Raw genomic sequence first — 19,814 nt, 5'->3', positions numbered from 1 at the left:
TCTAATCCGCACTTGATCCGTCAGATCCGTCTAATCCGCACATGATTCATCTGATTTGTTTGAACCGCTAAATCCGCATCGCCTGATTCGCTTTCTCTATTCGGAGCCTTATTCCAACATTCCTTGGCCTTCTATTTCATTACATTCTTACATTTTTTAAAAAAAAATTTTCTCTTGTTTAATAGGTCTGGTTTACTAGATCCGGTTTTACACGGCAACAATACAATATAAAATTTTAATGAATTTATCGGTTCGCAGTTTGGTTACACGATTTCACTTCCGGTTTCTTGGATTTCAAAAAGAGAAAATTGCTGAATGGGATGTTTTTAAGTTTTAAATTTGAGGAATAGGATGTTTTGAAAACCATAGAAGGAAATGGCTGTTTTTACTGTTTGTATTCCCACAAGGGCCCTTAGGCAAATTTTATTTTTTAAATTGCCATTATCGAAGTAAAATAACTAAAAATGTCTGATTAAATCCGATTTGGTAAACCGATTACACAAAATTTGAAACCGAAGTCCAATAGCATAAACCGAAGTAAAACGAAATGTATAATTTATCGACACCCCAACATTTATATTAAAAATTTAATTTGGGATCCACATCTGGACGTCGTCTATCTACCATCTCCGGCAATCCAGCTCCGATTAGCCTCCGATTAACCGTTGTAATGGCGCGGAAAGTTAAAAAATCGTTAACGCGGAACAACACCGTGCCTCCGGTTTCGAGGCGAGCACTCCGGAGTAACTCGAAGACAGCTCCGACGGACCACTCGCCGCCCATGCCACCGTGACGGAGTGACCGGGTTGAACATCCCATTCACTCGAGTCGTCTGAATCCACGCCGGCGGTGTAAAGCCAAAGTACAATTCGCTCCTCTTTTCCTAGAATGGCCTGCTCAGAAATCTAAAAGTAAGTTACATTTATGAACTTCGACCTTGTCTGAACTGTACTGGCGGTTTGTAATTCAAATTAAGATTGAAATTAAGATTAAGATTGAAACGGGGCGCCTGATTGGCTTGATTTATGTATTGGCGGTTATGAACTGTAGTACTTATGTCTATATATTGATTTCAAACGGTTGGATTACTCTTATATCATCTAGAAACCGTTACAGGAGTTTTTATAGGAGACCATACGAATAGGGTAGTTTTTCCACATCTCTGTTCTCTCTTTCGAACTCCTTCGAACTCCTTTCCCTCAAATATTTTCCCTGGGTTCGCATTTTACTGTTTATCCAGAATACTATATCTTTTCGTGCATTTTGGAATTGTTGTTTTCGTTCAAATACAGGTATGGAAGACGGAGAACCTTCAAATACAGGCATCGAAGATGGAGAAGCTTCAAATAACCTTTCGGAAAAACTACCAAAAAGAGTCCTCGGCGATGGTTGCTACCCCGTTGGTGCTCGGTTGAACATATATTCAAAGGCCAATGTCATTGGCCTCCTTGTCGAGGCATTAAAGGGTACTGAAGATCTTCAGAAACAACTTCATTCCCAGTTTGGGAAGTTATTCCATCTACTTGTTGCAAGATGTTGCAACAGCGCCAAACTTGTTCATGCCCTTCTATCACGACAACTTGTGACCACGAAGAAACACGAGATTTGGTTCCTCTTTGGTGGACAGCCTCTGAGATATTCGATACGGGAGTTCAAGGAAATCACTGGATTGAATTGCAATCCCGAACCTGATAGCACAGAAGAAGAAGAAGATGTCGGAAAAACAGGAATCTGGAAAGACCTGTTCGGAAGAGCGAAGGCGATGAACGTGTTTGATGTGCTTGAAATGCTAAAGGACCCGGATCTACCCCGCTGGAAACAGCTTCCATTGGCCCTAATCGTTCTTGTCGACGGTGTTCTGTTTTACAATAGCAAAAATCTGGCCCTCACCGAGAAATACGTTGAGATGCTGACTGACTTGGATAGGTTCATGCTGTATCCATGGGGGAGGGTATCCTTTAACAAAACAGTATCTCGTTTTCAAGCTCCGAATGCAATCACGGATGCCGAGAAAAGGGAGAATCCTGTAACACGATTGCGCCGTCAACTTAAACAAAAAACCAGTGCATGCTATGGATTCCCTCTATCACTACAACTCATGGCCCTCCAATGTATACCAATGTTGGTTTCCAAAATTCCTCAACCTGATAACTTGAAGACATTCTCCTTGAAGATCCCGAAGGCTGTCAAAACGTTATCACACTGTTGCATCTTGGGGACATACATGCCGTGGAATCCGACCCTCTGGTAAATTATTTGTAGTACTATATTTAGTACTATTTGTAGTCTTATTTTGTAGTACTTGTCTTAAAAGATAAGTGCTCTGTCATTTTGGTTGGTAATTTTGCAATTGTATTTTTTTGTCTTAGTTGTCTGTGAAACAGATGGTACTGGATGATGGTGAGAATGACCAACAGAATGAATTGCGTTGGGGAGATGAGGTAGAGGATGCCGAAGTTGCATTCATGCAGGAACTCATGGCGGAGGGGTACAAATTCACACCTTCGGATTTTGCAGTGGCACCGGCCCCTATCGTGGATATTAGTGATGCAGAGGACGAGGTTACCAATGCACAGGAACCTGAGCCATCCACCAGACCGAAGAAGAAACAGAAAACTCATCAAACTGAAAAACGTCCCATGCAGAGGAAGAGAGGCAGGGGCAAGAACTCTTCTAATCTATCGGAAGATGAATCCCCTGAAAGTGGATTCATCAAAGAGCTTAAAAGATGGATAGTACGTCAGAATACTTTGCTCCTTCGAGACATTAAGACCGAGTTGGACAAGAGATTGGGCGTATACCAAGAGGACGAAGAAGATGACGATGTACACCAGTCAAAAGAAGAAGGGGAACAGGATGACGAAAGACAGCACACAAAAAAAGCTGGATCAAAACCGGATAAAGATGCAGACGAAGCCGAAGATGGAGGTGAAGAAGGAGGTTATGATGGGGCACAGTCTAGCGTACGCCATAATGATGGTGTACACCCCGAAGATGGTGTACACCAGAAAGAAAGAGATGATGAAGAAGGGACATCTACTTACTACGGCGGGGACCATTATTCTCCCAGGGACCATGCGTACTTGAAGACTCCAGAAGCTCCGACGATGACCCCTGAACCGGGACAAGCCAATTCAGGAACAACTCGTCCACCTCCTTACTTCGTCATTTCGGATGAAGATCCACCTTCTGGCCTCAACGAGGTGAGCTAATTGTTTAGTCAGCAGCTGACTCTATTAAGTTTCATAACGTGGGTGTATTGTGCTATGTTATTTATGACTTATTCAGGTGGATGGTGGTAGAACAAATTTGGTGTCAGGCCCCTTAGTAGTCTACAAACCTCAGACTCCTCACCCATTGAGCTACGCATATAAGAAACATGAAGCGCAGACAGATGCGCAGGATGCAGAGGTCAGACATTAAAGTTGTTCATATGATATGGATGTGTATACAGTAGTGTTTAGGTATACGCTAGGTATACGATTGATATGTTATACGCTTTATTGTTACGGTGGTTTGTAGGCTGTGGCTAATGAGGACGACTCATTAGCGGGGAAAGATTACCATAATGCGCCTGAGGATGCAAGTGATGCTTCGCAGAAGACCCCTTGTACTCCTAAACCCCCACAAGAAGTTGAGGGATCGTCTGGTGTAAGGAGAAAAAGTGGAGGAACAGGAAGAGGAGGAAGAGGAAGAGGAACAGGAAGAGGAGGAAGAGGTAGAGGAAAACGCGCACGTGTACGGTCGGACAAGATTCGAGATATTTACACCGCTGATTCAAAGGTGAAAGCTCTATTTGTATCCAGATCGAAAGCTGCGTACAAACCACTCGAAACCGTTGAACAAGACCACATCAAGGCATTTCACGAGTTATTATCGCGTGAAAGAAACATGTAAGTTATATCGTATTGAAAGCAATTTATCCTTAAACTTTCATTCTAATCAATTACCAATTGCTCTCATTACAACGACTTTTGCATTGTCACTGGTCATACTGTGAACAATCAATTCTTCCTACAAATTGCGAAGCCTACTGAGTGGGTTAACACGATGGTGAGTATATAGTTATAGTTAGTACTTACTCAATCTTTAATTATCTGTAATATATGTTATTTATGTTTTGTTATTCGTCAGCACATGCAAGTCATAATGGCCATGCTTTGGAGACGTAGAGGAGAAATCTACTTGAAAGACAGGGTAGCATTTGTAGACACCTTGTTCATATCCATCATCGGCAACTACTACAACGATTTCATATCGCGAGACAAAAATCAGTATGACTGGGGGAAAACCATTCAGGGCATTGTATTGGGAAAACCAGCAAAGTGGGCTAATCAGCGGCAGAGGCAAATGTTTATACGGTTTGTGGACGTTGTATACGTCCCGATGAACTGGGGGTCTGAGCATGTGGTGGGCCTTGTAATTGACTTTAAAACGGGCAACATAAAGATTTTGGACTCATTCATCAGTCATAATGATGAAGCGGCTGTGGAGCAGTATATGGCGCCCGTGTGTCAAAGTATGCCATTTATATTGAAGCGTTATTTGGATAGCAAATTAACGGAAGGCCTACGCACCACCCCTTACACATGGAGTCGTTTGGAGGGCATATATCAGAACAAAAGATCCGGTGACTGTGGGCCATGTGCGGCCAAATTCTTAGAGATGCATGCTGTAGGGCTTGGAGTGGAGGATATGGCTTTGATAACGGACGATGACGTTGACAGGTTAAGGGAGAAATACGCCATCGACTCATACGAAGAGTTTGTCGGGAATCCGGCTATTGCCAACGCTTAGGACGAATGTTGAAGTTTAATGTTGAACTTGACAATTTAAGGAAGGGTTATTTGTTGGATTATGTGTTTTATAATGTTTAGGATGTGAGTTTATTTGATAATTTATATGCTTATAATTTAGTTTACTTTAGTTTACTTTACTATCTATTAAATGGTGTGTCAATTATTTAGTTTGGTTATAATTTAGTTTACTTTAATAATTGCGTTTCCGTACACCTAATAGCGTTTAGTTGTATACCAATATGCATCAAATGGGAGTACATAAAGAAAAATTTGTTTATACTTCACTTTATTTTAGTATTTATTAATTGGTGTGTGAATATTTTGTTCCAGCCGAAATATGTACCTGTACACCACCAATATCCATTTAGGTGTACATCAACTGGGTGTACAACAAGGAATTTTTGGGTTTATGCAATAATTTTACAAACTCATTTACAATCTTAACGGAAACCGCATTTAATGTATACGCTCAATTAGTAGGCTTATTTTATTATTATATATATGCAACATAAAGAACCGTTCCGCTTCACAAATCCTAAACTGCAGTTATTCCATCTCCATAAACAACCGTTTTCATCACAATTGAACCTCACAAATTAACTATGGCACCAAAGAGAGGGTGATGTGATGCGGATATCCGTGATTGTCAATCCCCTCTGATGGCGCTTCCCGACGAACTATTGGAGAAGGTTCTCGCATACAGTTGCAACTCCGTCCAACAAATTTTCACATTGAAGCAAGTTTGCAAACGGTTCCAGGCCTGCACTTTAACCAAAAATTTTCTCGCATCGGTTGATCCCGTGGAATTGGAGATGCCTATTCCCAAAGATTTCGATATGCCTTTTATCGCGTTTTGGGAATTTCCCAACTTGTTGAGGAGGATGTATGACGCACACAATCCTGGTTTGCTGTTCATGAAGGGGATGCAAGACTACTTCTGCCGTGGAGACAAAGGTGGCATAAAACTCATCAAGGAATCTGCAGATATGGGATACGAAACAGGTATTTACATGTATGGCATGTACATGAAAGCAGTGGTCGAAGACCCCGTGGGTTTAGAGTATCTTTCAAAACTAAGCAGGGGGCAATGAGGAGAATAATTCGGAAAATTATTGATGGAGGTGAGCGTGGTTATGTTAATTTGCCTGAAGAGTTTTCGAGGATGAGATTTGAGACTAATGCTCAGTTTGCCACACTTTGGTCTTGGCGCTGTGGTGTTGCCAATGCTCAACTTGATTGGCATGACGAATTGTTAAAGGGGCCAAGCATGTGCACGTCGTGTTTCTGGGCACAGGAAACGCAAAAGTTCTTCGTATTTGTTTGGTATGCAGCGCGTTCTGGGCCGTCAATGGAAGAATGGTGACCATTTTCGGTGTGTACACCTGCGTTGTGTACACCTTGGTGTGTAATCGATTAGATTCCATATTTCGTACTTTATGATTTAATCTTTTATTTAGGCCTACTACGTATGTATGTATGTAGGTGTACTTTGTTTTCCTTTCTATCTATGTATACTTTAATTGTGTTGACTTTATTTAATTTCGGTGGGTGGTAGTTTCACTTTCTCGAGAACCATTCTATTATATCTTTAAAGTCTCAGTTTAACTCTCTTTGTGCGCCTAATAACTAAAAAAAAAAAAGAAAACCTCAATATGTACACCTAAATTTGTACACCTGAATGTTACATTTATCACATATTATATATTTGAGTATACAAACGACATTATCTCTTTTGTGGGAATTTTTAGAGAAGATGGATATACAAACGACATTATTTATTAAAAGTCTCACCTTACCTATTTCTGTACGCATATTTTTAAAAATATGCATGATTTCGTCTATGTGGACAATCTGTACTCTATATCTCGGGTAACGTGATATTGAGAAAACGTCTGTAATGATGACAAGAAATTTATTTCCAACAAATATAAAAAGGGCTGGGTTGTTAATGAAATTTCGATAATATCATAAATACTAATAGTATTGTGTCAGATATCATAAATGTATTGTGGTAAACTAATACTATTGTCTCAGATATCATAAAAAGTTTAATGGTGAAATTTGCTTTTATTTGGTAATTCTCTGTATTTATTGTGGTAATTTAATTTTGGCGGTAAACGAAAAGACACATTTTCGTCTCTTTTCAACGTCTCTCTTCAAAGACACATTTTCGTCTCTTTTCAGATATCATAAAAAGTTTAATGATGAAATTTGCTTTTATTTGGTAATTCTCTGTATTTATTGTGGTAATTTAATTTTGGCGGTAAACGAAAAGACACATTTTCGTCTCTTTTCAACGTCTCTCTTCAAAGACATCTATTCGGCTCTATTAAAACCGCACTACTACCTCTTTAAATTCAATCCCTTCACCATAACTGCCTACTTAGAACCATCATAACTTCCTCTTTCAAACCATTTTCAATCCTATCTCTTCTTCCTCATTACATTTTCTTATCTTTTCTCTTTTCACCAAAATAAACGATGGTTCGAAGGAGAAACAGAGGTGGTGTTGGTGCTTTTTCCTATCTTCACTCACTCTCTGATGAATTGCTGGAACAAATTCTGGCCGCTACAAACCCAACTATAAGGGAAATAGCCCGCCTCCGTGCTGTTTGTTCTCGTTTCAACCGTATCGGCACAAGCAGGGGTTTCTATCGAGCCATTGATCCCGCTGAAATCGTGCATGAACCAGCGGCGGTTCCACATTACCCAGCGATGATGAGGAGATTCTATGACGCGGGTAATCCAGGGGTTATTTTCGACAGGGGGATGCAAGCCTACTTTTTCTTCCACGATGGTGAAGGCGTGGAATTGATAAGGGCTACTGCGTAGGGAGGCTACGACCGAGCCCTTTTTGTGTACGGGATGTGGCTCAGAGCTGTGCCGGAAGACTTCGTCTGTGCAGAGGAGTATTTGGGCAGGCTCACGGTGCAAAACCGGAGGAGGTTGAGCCGGTTGTTGCTGGCCGATGTTCCACACAGATGGAATTTCGATTTGCCAGTGGATTTCACTAAGAAAGCGGCTGCCTTTCATCCGAGATTCCTTGCGCTGTACACCTGTCAGTGCGGGGTTATCAATTACTGGCTCCAGTGGTTTAGAGAAGACTTTAAGCAGCCAAAGTGCACAACCTGTTTCTGGGCCCAAGAGACCCAAAGGTTCTTCCGCTTCATTAGGAACGTCGTTCCAAGCTGGCCGGTCATGCTCGATTGGTGAAAGCCGTAATCTTAGTATTTGGTTGCATTTGTGTTTCGTTAATTATTTATGTTGTCTTAGTGTTCCGAACTACAACTGATGTTTTTGAAATTGCTTGTCTGCTTTCGTTTTTTAGTACTTATGTTGATTTATGATATTTTTAGTACTTATGTTGATTTTATCATAGCTCTTACCATTTACATAAAATATGGAGAATTAAGCCATTCGAAATACATAAATGAAAGTGCCAGGATTTCATTTCGTCTAGGGCAGTAATTAATTATGTACACCTATTCACTGTAATTATTTATGTACACCTATTACAGTATACATATTACACTATACCTATTCACTGTAATTATTTATGTACACCTATTACAGTATACCTATAGACGTACACCTACATGTTGAAAATAAAGTAACATTACATCTTTTAAAAGAACGATGAATACGGGATCGTAAACGTACACTAACATTGGTATACGGGTTCGTAAACGTACACCAACATTGGTATACGGGTTCGTAAACGTACACCAACATTGGTATACGGGATTGTAAACAATTTTTGGACATAAGGCTGTATTTAAACTTCATATTTATTTTTGAAATAACCACAACATCTAACAATAGCACATTGATACTAAAGCATTTTTGCAAAGCGTTCTGCCGAACATCTAAGATAACAATTTTAACATCTATACGGGATCGTAAACGTACACTAACATTGGTATACGGGTTCGTAAACGTACACCAACATTGGTATACGGGATTGTAAACCCTTTTAGACATAAGGCTGTATTTTAAACTTCATATTTATTATTGAAATAACCACAACATGTAACAATAGCACATCGATACTATAACATTTTTGCTATTTTTTCTGCCGAACATCTAAGATAACAATTTTCACATCTAACAATGTAATGCACATTCTCGTGATACACTTCGCACGACGCAGAGTAGTCTTCATGAATGAGACTAGGGTACCTGAACGTTTTCTCGTATGTATGTTTATTCAAAATGACCAGAATAAATATACTATATCTTCGACGACTTCAAGAATTTCACGAGAATCATGAGGATAGTGGTACCTGAAAACCATCTTTAGAAGTTTTTTCCCTCTGTTAGGGCGACCCACGCACATTTGCAAAATGGCACAGCTGTAAGTGGCATAGACGTCTGATGGAACGAGCTTATTTAGCATCCTGATGGCGGTATAGATCTTCTCCTCTGTTGACACAAACCTTATAGCTTCGACCAATATGGCCCGTGGATTTTTCGACGCTAAGCAGCGCAGGAATAAAGGCCGATATACTCCACCAGGGTATATCCGAGATGGTGTGTCATGCAATGTCCATAGGTATGCCGATCTGAGTACTTCCGCGCTAAACGCAATGTCTCTACCACGGGTCCCTGCCAGAATAATCGGTCCAAGGTAGATGCAGTCAGACTCAGCAACTTTCTTGACAATGATTTCGAAAATATGATCTTGTAAATCTGGCATTTTTTTTGGAAGGATATAGGGTTTGTGTAGGGTGAACTTTCTTCGCAATTTTATGAAACTATATATTGAATTGGATGGGTAGTTGTAGTTGAGTAACAGTTAATGGTAAGACAATTAGCGTGTAGTTGAACAGAAGTAATATTACAATAAGTTTGTGAAGTGATGTTTACCAACTTCAGAAATTAAAGTACTAGTTACATTGTTACAACTAGTTAAGTTCTTAGTAGCTACTTGTTACAATAATATCGTCAAGTGATGTTCACTTAGTTTCCACCTTAAATTTATTACAAAAATTAAACTAGTACTTGCAAATAAAATAACTAAACTAAAGTAAATATCTTATGCACAGAGTCGTGCATTGTAGAAGGCAATACTCGCAGTCTGGTGTATTTGAGCCATCGTAATGGTCATCTACACACTCCGATATAGGTTCTTCTTGTAGTGTGATGGGGAAGGTCCAAAGGCCACCCCACGGATCTTCAAACGGCCCCAGTGCGAACTCCCATACGTGACGTATAACGGCGTGCGCTAACAGCTTCATTTCATAAGCGGCATAAGGGACGTGGTGAGTGAATACATCGGTGAGGAGTTTTTTAGCCCTTCGTGGACGACCGACGCAAATTTCAAACATGGCACATGGGAAAGTAGCATGTTTATCACATGGGACAAGTCGGTTAAGCATTGTAATCGCTGAATACAATCTTTGCTCACTCACGGCAACTCTAATGGCTTCGAAATAAATAGCTCGTGGATTACAGGCGCCAAGACAACGCTCAAAGAATGGGCGGTAAGGGCTCCTAGGGGATACGTCGAGCGGTGTGTCAACCAATCGAGAGATGTCTGCAGAGCGTAACACGTCGTCGGTCAACGCGATGGCTCTTCCACGTTTTCCTGCGCGAATAAAGGGGCCAAGATGATAGGAATCATCCTCAGCTAGTTTCTTTACTATTAACCCTAAAACATTATCGTCTAAGTAGTGCATTGTTCTTTCACATTGGTGTAAAATAAATTTGATTCCCTTTATTTGTAGACAAGGTAAGTGGATAGATATATAAATGTCCTAATTCGTGGTTGGTATACAGATAAGAGCCACTTCAATAACTGCTAAACTGACCCCAACACGTCGCACTACATTATAAATGTAACTACTAGTTTCGGGCATTTTAATAAAAGAGAACTGGCCATTATAAAAAATTGGTGGTACAAAACGGGTAGGTGAAATATTTACTAAAAGGGAGTACACTATTATATTATTTTCGACCGTATAATAAATTCTCCACCCCCCAACCACACACCAGTGAAGTCCATATATGATGATTTTGCTATGTCTTAACAAAACTTGCCTCCATTCCAGCGAAAAGAAACCCTAAACCAAACATAACAAACCCTAAACCGAACATGTCGCTCCCAGACTTGCCTGATGAAATTCTTATCGAAATCCTCAAGAGGCTCGGCAGCGCAGCATTTTGGCGACTCGGACCATTTGTGCGCGCTGGAAAGCGCACCCTCCGGCTTGTTTTCACCGACGATGTCCTCAAAGCTTCCAACATTTATGCCCTTTGCTGTGTCCCCAACGACATATGCCCTGGAAAGGAAAGACGCCCATTCTTTCTGAAATGTTTGGCGAGTGGAAACCCTGAGGCAAGATACTGGGAAGGCCTGAGACTTGCAACCAGAGGCGCAGATCTCATTGCAAGTAGGACGATGCTGGAACCAAATGTTCTCACCGACGCTCTCTCCACCCTGGCGTCGGCCATGTTCAGCGTTTGCTTGGGTGACCCTTGTTCCACAAGCCAAACATTGCAACTGTTGGCAACGCATCACGGAAGTCTACAGTCAGAGCGCGTGCGACAATTAGGTGAGGAGTTAATTCTTGAGATTTCATATTACGGAACTGCATACATGGATACGTACTCAAACTCATTTTCATATCCAAACGACGACGTCATCAAGCTGCCTGATTGTGCATTTGATCATTTCGAACCTGAGATCCGAGTACTTTGCAATGGTTGCTTCATATATTGGTGTGCTAGGCGTATCTGCGAAATGCTTTAAAAATAAGTTTATGCTGTACACCTTTGAAAGTGTACACTAGTATGTGTACACTATATGAAGTGTACACATATATTTCCTTTTTAGTATGTAATGAACAATCTTTGAATTAATATTCGATGACTTTTGTTTCATGAAATCATTCGAAAATTTATGCTTCGACAATTTATCAAATCCTAAACATAAAAACCATATTAAAAAGTTAATTTGAAGTCATAATGTTTCCAACAAACAAAATAGAGGTCTTATTTTTTTCCAAAACATAATACACAATTCAACAAACATAATTAAAAGTACAATTAAGGAGTTTATGCTCCTCCGGCGTGCTCCACCGTCCACGCAAGTGCAGTGGTTTCAAAAGCAGCCCTGTCTTCCACGTAAATCCTAGCAATTTCTTCAACAAAAAAGTGTCCATCCCCTATTTGTGGGGCAGTTAACATTTGGTGTATTTCCGTCAGTACCTGATTACATATACATGTAAACACAGTTAATCCCTTATTTAAACGGAATTAATATTATATTCCATAAAACACAATAACGATTTATTTCTTTCATATGTAAAAATACATCATTGATGCTGTTGTTGGTCCTGAAGTGAGTTGGGTTCAACATCTTCAGAAAAATGTTCCCATAAGTTGTAACGTTTGGGTGATAGACTTTTGTTTTGAACATCACCTGAAAAAAATCAGTGTTATTAGTAATTGAAATCTTTATTGACTAAATCCTAAACCCTAAAAATACAGCAATTTGAGAAAGCAATGATATGCTTCAATCCTTACCCTAGGAGGCGCGAAAGGGTAGTCAAGCGGAAAGTGAATGTCTAGTTTGAAAACACCATTCTCATAGGGTGAACCTTTAAACCCTACATCGTAAACCCTAAGCCCTAAACCCTAAACCCTAAACATAACCCCTAACGTCCATACACATAAATTTATATGCGTCACCATATAAATGTAAACTTATAAATAAGCCATAATGCAAATACACTATATGATGTAAACTTGCCTATGTTGTCCACCATCATAGTGTACACAAACTGTGTCCACCGTCAAGGGTGTACACCCTTGACCAGTAAACATCATCATTTTTATACCAAATTTAACATAGTTCATGCCTTTCCGGGTTTAAATATAGAGAAACATAGTGTACGCTAGAAACAAACCCGAAAAACAAAGCGAGATCACAGTGTCCACAAACTGTGTCCACCGACAAGGGTGTACGCACTGTGTACACCTTGTCCAGTAAACATCATTAATTTCATAACAAATATAACATAGTTCATGCCTTTCCAAGTTTAAATAGAGGGAGGGAAACATAGTGTACGCTAGAAACAAACCCGAAAAACAAAGCAACATCCTCACACAAAAAGCAACATGACACACACAAAAGCCACACCCGGTCAACCCAATGGTTCCTTGCATTTTGCCCGGTTATGGCCGGGATTTCCACATCTCGAGCATTTGTTTGGTTTCTTTTTTTTTCGCAACCTGCAACAGCGTATATCAGTAATCATTAATCAGTAATCAGTATCACTGGGAAAAAAATATATGTTTAGTGTACACTAATCTGAGGATACTCTCCTGCTGAAAGTTTTCTCTTCGTCGTAGGCCTTCCTGATGGACGCTTTGCCTTAGGTGGCATAATAATAAGGTCACGCACTTCTGCTGGGATACGAATGTCGTCAGGGTCGGGCACTGGTAGGATTTTGCCAGAAACTGTTGCACTCCAAATTGATTTTTTTAAGAATTGGATCAACCAAACTGCTGTATTCACCTTGGCGAAGCCTAGCCGCGGCCATTGCATGTCGGCAAGGGTATTTCAATGTCTGAAACTCTAGACATGAGCATGTTTTGTTTTCCAGATCAACAAGCCTCCGTACACCGAACTCAGAACTCACTTCAACCTCCCACAAAGAAATGCCTTGAACCGATAGTGCAGCAGATTTTTGCTGTTGCAGGTTCATTAACTTGTCAACCTCTTCTGTAATGTCACCATCCAGCTTTTGAATGGTCTCTCTTCTGCATTCAAGCCACCTACTTAACATTCGCCTGATAAATTCTAGCATTGCAACGATTGGACTGTCTCTTGGAGCTAATAGTAAATTGTTCAGAGACTCTGCAATGTTACTGGAGGTCATATTATACCTCTGACCAGAAAAGTGTGATCTAGTCCACAGCGCAAGAGGGATTTTTTCCATGTACTCCCAACAACCATAATCAACATCCTTCAGCCTTGCGTATAGTTTCTTGAAATTAGAAACTGTGAATGCTTCTCCAGCCTTTCCGACCAACCCTTTATGACCGGAACCTTTGAATTTACCGTGAACATTTCTCTGGATATGGACAAGACATGCACCGTGGTGTGACTGTGGATACCATTTCTTTTTAGCTTTGGCAATTCCACCGTGCCTATCCGAGATAATAGTAAGATCAGAGGAATCTGGAATAATTTCTAACAACTTCTCAAAGAACCACCTCCACGTCTTGTCAGACTCTGCATCAACAACGGCGAACGCTATTGGAAATACCTGGTAATTAGCATCTTGTCCACTGGCCGTTAATAGACAACTCTTATACTTACCAGTGAGGTGAGTCCCATCAACAACAAGTACTTGTTTCAAATGTTTCCATCCAGATATACACGCAGCCAATGCCATAAATACGGACTTAAACCTGGTAATACATTTTCCTTCTTTTTCATCTCCCTCGCTCTCGGTTATCAAATGCGTTATGGTGCCGGGGTTAGCATACTTGAGCACATGGAGGTAAATCGGTAATAATTTCAAAGAAGTCTCCTCTGTTCCGTGAGCAGAGTATATAGCCAGTTCCTTAGCTTTCCAGCATTTCCAGTACGAGGCTGTAATATTATATTCGGAGAGAACAATCGCAGGTAGCTGACTCGCACGTGGCCCAACTATTGCATTCTCATACTTAGACTTCAGCAGAGCCGCCATGACTTTAGAAGTAGCATGTTTAGAAAATTTCTTTCTTGTATCCGGGTGGCATGTATGCTTCAAACACGCCTTCCTCACCTCATACAACGCCGACTTGCCAACTTGACCCCCCAACACTCTCCAATCACATATCTTTGATGGACATTCGGCGACTGTGTACTTCTTCGCATGCTTTTTGAATTCGAACGTCACTATATTCTTCAGCGCATTGATGGCCAACGTGATTTTAAAGTGTTCCTTGTTCCTGAACTTTTTTCCAACCCAGATCTCTCCATCTTCATTTGACAAATCAAGTTCATCGAAATCCCCTGCCATTTCATCAGAGACTGGTGCCACATCCGGAAATCCATATAGTTATGTACGTTTAATCATTTTCTTCAGCTCTGCACCGCCATTCTGACGCCCCCAACTGACATCACCTGTCGGAGTCTGCACAAAATCATCATCATCTACATGGGGAGCCAGAACATTCTCACATACAGTCCTATTTCTTCCAGGAAAATGAATAGGACTCTCCGTTAAGACAATGAAGTTGTCTATATGGTTTGAATTACTCGGCTCACTTCCGCGAGTACTTCCACAACCGCCTGAACTACCAGAGTCATCCTTATCCTCATCAAATCCAGGTTTAGAATGGAAACCCTTACCATCTGCTAGTACGTAATCATTCCACCAGTCAAAATCATAATCCGGATCATAATCATCATCAGATCGGTATTCTGCATCGTCAACATCATCAGCTTCCTTCTCTTCCGAATCTCTCGCCTCATCTGATTCCTGGGACATTTTTAATTCCAACTCAGGGTGGTGAACAGAGACAGCGTGACTTGGAACATCCGGTTTTACATTAACGGAGGTGTTAGTGCTGGCCTTAGCCGCTACTTTCTCTGATTCCTGGGACATTTTTAATCCCATTGGAGGATGGATTACAGAGACAGCTTCAGGTTGTACACCTTTGGAGGTGTTCATTGCGGCCTCTGCCTCTACTTTCTCGGCATGTGCTATCAGCAAACAATCATCGATATCTTCATCATCTGCTTCATCATCGGGTTGTCTAGACTCAGCCGAAGAAGAGGCAATGAAGTTTGTTGGCCCTAAGGACTTTCGCCGTTCCCTCGCAATTTGAACTTCAAGACTTTCCTTCTGTTTCAATCTCACCATTTCACCATATACTGACTCCTTGAATGTGACAAATAAATTCACAGACTTGTCAGACTTATGCAGCGAAAGGAAGAATTTATACTCTCGAGGAGTAACTATTACACATGGACAACTCCCATCACCATTAAGCTCAGCTAGAACATCATCAAACCAGTAGGAAATCTCCACCGAAACAACTCTCGTGTCTAATCCGAACTCATGCGCAATCAGATTTCTCAAATCATCTGGTCCGGACACATCTTTGCAATTTATGCACCTTCCACGACGAGATATGTCCATTTTGAAATCTCATTCTCCTATATAGTACCTTATCCACGTTCCCGCCATAACAAGAATGAACGCATCCACTGCAATTCGCGAACACCATATCTATAAAAAACTACTGGCAAATAGCGAACACCAGACCGAAAAAAATCGAAAATAACAATGACAAATCTATGGGTGTACAATAATAGGATTAAGTTACTAACTGTGGTTGTTGTCCTCTTGATCATCGCATAATTTCCCCTTCAATTTCAACATCTTCTGGAAAGGGAAACTAGGGTTTTTAATTTGGTTAGGGTACTTTGTTTCTTATTTTTACCAATTTATCTCCATTATCTCTAATTAACCACAATTTTCCCGCCAAAATTAAAAAGAGAATGTGAAAAGTAGTTTTTCGTGTAATTAGTTGGGTAGTTTCCGGCCCATAACCGAGGTCCAGAAAGGTGGTTTTTGAGAATTTCATTCCCAAATTCGACATCGGGCCCAAAAAACGACCCAATCACGCGCGTGAGTGCTCTCTTCCCGCCTGTTACGCGCCCGGATGTAGACTTCGCCTGGGACCCACGGTATTTTCTGAGTATGTCTCTCTCTAAGAACAGACTGTACTGTCTCTCTCTCTCTCAGAAAAAAAGGTAAGTTTGCCATTATTCAAATATATCCCAACCCCGACCAATTAAAACTTAAAACTACCATTTTCTCAAATTAAAACTTAAAAACGTCCTTTATTTTCAAAACAACCCTTTCAAAAAACTAAAAGCGAGCAGTTTACAACTTAATTTCGGGCCGGCTTTGGTTAAATTACGTTTAGTTTGGTTTGGTTTGGTTTGACTATTCTGGTTGCGATTTGTTCGCCACGACACCGTTCGCCTGCTCAGAAATCACAAAACCCTACAGAGGAAGATTCAACAACTTTCTTCTGATCAAATTTCCGATACAGAGGAGAAATCAGAAATGTCATTGTTAATCATCAAAAGATCACGAAGCAGATCCTTCCTTCTCTGGCAAACCCATCGAACCAAAACCAGAACTATTCTCTCTTCCTATAACTCTCCGTCGGATACAGATTGCAGCGATTCAGTCTCTTCTACTTCTGGGCTCTCCTCAGTTTTCACTAGAAGCTTCAAAACCACATCTTTTGGTTCTCAATCTGGAAAAATCTCTTATCTGAATCAGAAATTCGGTAATCTTGCTTACTCTAAGAGCAGTTTCGTTTCCACGGCTAGACCATTGAGCTCAGAGGCTGTAACCGTGGCTGCAACTTGCGACGCGCTTACAGTGGAACGAATCATAGCTAATCAATGGCCGATCTTAGATGAGAACGAGAGTGATTGGAAAAGCCACGCTGCAGCAATTGCACAGTCTATTCAAGTCATCAAGAGACGGTTGCAGGTTAAAAAATCGAAACTTTACAAGCTTCTCATCGTTATTACATTACATTGTTGGAGTATTGAAGTTTTACATGTTTTTGTATGTTTAGTGGAAGAAACTTATGGTGAAGCTGAAAGTATTATCTGCGGAGCTGAATAAGCCTGATCTATGGGATGATCCAAATCATGCTGGTAAGATAAGCCGAGAGCACGGCTCGCTGACGGGGAAAATGAAAGGAGTTATGACTTTTGAGAGAGAATTGCTTGAACACATTGACATGTTGAAACTTGCTAAAGAGGAGAACGATTCAGAGTTAGAATCGGTGGGAGTTTCCACTCATTTTCTCAATAATCTAGGCATGTGTTCTGAAATGTTTTGGTTTGTAGTTTATAACCAGCTAATCTGGCTTTAGTAATACAGAATAGAATCACATGTATTGCTAATACATGATTACTATTTATTTTTGCTGCAGGAAACTTTGAAGGCATTGATAGATATGAGAAGAGTTTCGAAAGAGAAAGAACTCGAGGCTTTATTATCTGCAGAGAACGATCCTTGTTCGTGTTATATCGAGGTGACTTAGAGACAATATGCATTAGAGTTTTCATTCTTTGAGTTTATGTTGAAAAGCTTAAATGGTTTGTTGAATAGGTCCAAGCTGGAGCTGGAGGTACAGAGAGCAACGATTGGGCAGAAATGGTAATGGAAATGTACAAAACATGGGCTCAACGACGTAAATTCTCTGTCACTGTGGTTGATGAAATGCCTGGGGAGATAGCAGGAATCAAGGTTTGATTTTTTCTTAATAGATAGAAACTCTTTCTTTATTCAGTTCAACAAGAACTACACATCATAGAGAGACTTAAACGAATCCAGAATTTGTTATCTCTCTAGCTAACTGATTCAAATATAGGCTTACAATGCTCCAGCACTAGACTACTAACACAAGAGCAATTGGTCAAAATCCAAATTTTGAACCTTTGGCTTATGATTGATCTATTGTCCTGATCAGCGTGCGACAATCAAAGTGAACGGTGAATACGCGTATGGATACGCCAAAGCAGAAGTTGGAGTTCACAGGCTGGTGCGTATATCCCCTTTTGACAGTGGAAAACGGAGACACACTTCGTTTGCAGCTGTTGCAGTGATTCCAATACTTGGTGACGGGTCGACCCGAGTGCAGATCAATGACTCGGATCTCCGGATAGAGCGGTTCCGATCTGGTGGAGCCGGTGGACAGCATGCTAACACGACAGACAGTGCTGTGAGAATCATTCACATACCAACTGGAATAACAGCAACTTGTCAGAATGAAAGGTTTGGTTTTTAAAGTCTCACTTTTTCAGTTTAAAGAAACTGTTTTCAGTTTAACTTTTCGGTTTCAGTTTGGTTTTGATGCCCATCCCTGTTTTTGGTATGCAGGTCGCAGCATATGAACAAGGCTTCAGCAATGGCAGTATTACAATCACGATTAGACCAACTAGAGATGGCTCGTCAGACAGCAATGAACGCGCAACATACACAATCACTTACCGAGATCAGTTGGGGGAACCAAATAAGAACTTATGTTCTCCATGTAAGTAATGCCGATTTCATGCATTTTCCGCTGTAATTTGGGTATATTAGCTGAAAACGAGACGAGTATAAATTCTTTGTTTTATTTTTGTAGCCATACAGAATGGTGAAGGATCTGAGAACAAACTACGAAGTCTCTGATCCTGACTCGGTTCTTGAAGGAGACTTAGATGGTTTCATCTTGAGCTTCTTGTCTTCTTCTTTGGACAAAAGTGATGAAGAACATTAAGCTTTTTGATTCTTGAGCTATCTTTGCCTCTTCAGTAGTTAGTCTTAAGGGAGTTGTACTATTAAACTCCGAAAGGATTATTGACGCAGGCTCATTCCTTGTTTTCAAAAGGCATTAAGTTAGTAATCTTTATATTCCAATATTTTATGTGTAATAGATACAAAATTCCATTAAATATCAGGGAACCATTAAATCCTCTATATATTAAACTTGAAAAAATTGGATGTTACATTTGCCGAGATGTCATCACCTATTTCCGATTTAACTTTTTTTTTTCTCTACTTTCTATAACCAAACATTATCTACTTTCCTATTGTCCTTCACCAATCTGTGGTATCATAACTAATGGAGAATCATATCCAATATATATTCTCAACTGATTCCATCTTTGTACATTGTGTGATGGTTTCCCAACTGTTTTTGTGATTCCATCTTTGTACATTGTGTGGTACATTGTGTGGTGGTGTTATTGGTACGTAAACTGTACAATCAAAGATTCTTAAATGGAAAATATTTGGTTTTCGACCAAATGTGCTAATGAGTGCTTCTGCATGCAAAATAGCATGTCCTCATATAGATGTTGGGAATTTTGATGTCATAATCAAGTTATGGTCTTGCAATCAATTGCAAATGTTTAATTAATGATTCAACCAAACCATTTTGTGTATGAACATGAGCGACATAATGTTCAACTTCAATTTCCATTACCATGCAATA

General features: G+C 40.3%; 2 protein-coding genes across 2 annotated transcripts; both read left to right on the top strand.

Moving 5' to 3' along the window:
- Positions 1–1,294: 1,294 nt before the first annotated feature.
- LOC18010042 lies at positions 1,295–4,797 on the top strand. Its single transcript, XM_024158954.1, has 5 exons — positions 1,295–2,026; positions 2,370–3,203; positions 3,289–3,411; positions 3,523–3,651; positions 4,135–4,797. Exons 1-5 carry the CDS (start codon positions 1,295–1,297, stop codon positions 4,795–4,797), a joined length of 2,481 nt encoding a protein of 826 aa, XP_024014722.1.
- A 12,023-nt stretch (positions 4,798–16,820) lies between these two features.
- On the top strand, positions 16,821–19,357 carry LOC18009866 (peptide chain release factor PrfB2, chloroplastic). Its single transcript, XM_024160505.1, has 7 exons — positions 16,821–17,314; positions 17,403–17,615; positions 17,766–17,867; positions 17,945–18,082; positions 18,306–18,610; positions 18,716–18,869; positions 18,963–19,357. The coding sequence occupies exons 1-7, from the start codon at positions 16,877–16,879 to the stop codon at positions 19,095–19,097; spliced, it is 1,485 nt and encodes a 494-aa protein (XP_024016273.1). The 5' UTR covers positions 16,821–16,876; the 3' UTR covers positions 19,098–19,357.
- Positions 19,358–19,814: the final 457 nt, after the last annotated feature.

The sequence above is a fragment of the Eutrema salsugineum genome, unplaced genomic scaffold (genome assembly GCF_000478725.1).
Source record: "Eutrema salsugineum unplaced genomic scaffold, Eutsalg1_0 scaffold_8, whole genome shotgun sequence".
NCBI lineage: Eukaryota > Viridiplantae > Streptophyta > Magnoliopsida > Brassicales > Brassicaceae > Eutrema > Eutrema salsugineum.
This window is presented reverse-complemented; position numbering and strand designations above follow the sequence as displayed.

Excerpts from the sequence above, each read along its gene's own strand:
- LOC18010042 (XM_024158954.1), top strand. The coding sequence starts at position 1,295 with ATGGAAGACGGAGAACCTTCAAATACAGGCATCGAAGATGGAGAAGCT. Across the intron at positions 2,027-2,369 it reads CCGAGAAAAGGGAGAATCCT|TTGTCTGTGAAACAGATGGT; the intron begins GTAACACGATTG and ends TTTTTGTCTTAG. Across the intron at positions 3,412-3,522 it reads CAGATGCGCAGGATGCAGAG|GCTGTGGCTAATGAGGACGA; the intron begins GTCAGACATTAA and ends GGTGGTTTGTAG.
- LOC18009866 (XM_024160505.1), top strand. The coding sequence starts at position 16,877 with ATGTCATTGTTAATCATCAAAAGATCACGAAGCAGATCCTTCCTTCTC. Across the intron at positions 17,315-17,402 it reads TCATCAAGAGACGGTTGCAG|TGGAAGAAACTTATGGTGAA; the intron begins GTTAAAAAATCG and ends TTGTATGTTTAG. Across the intron at positions 17,616-17,765 it reads ACGATTCAGAGTTAGAATCG|GAAACTTTGAAGGCATTGAT; the intron begins GTGGGAGTTTCC and ends TTTTTGCTGCAG.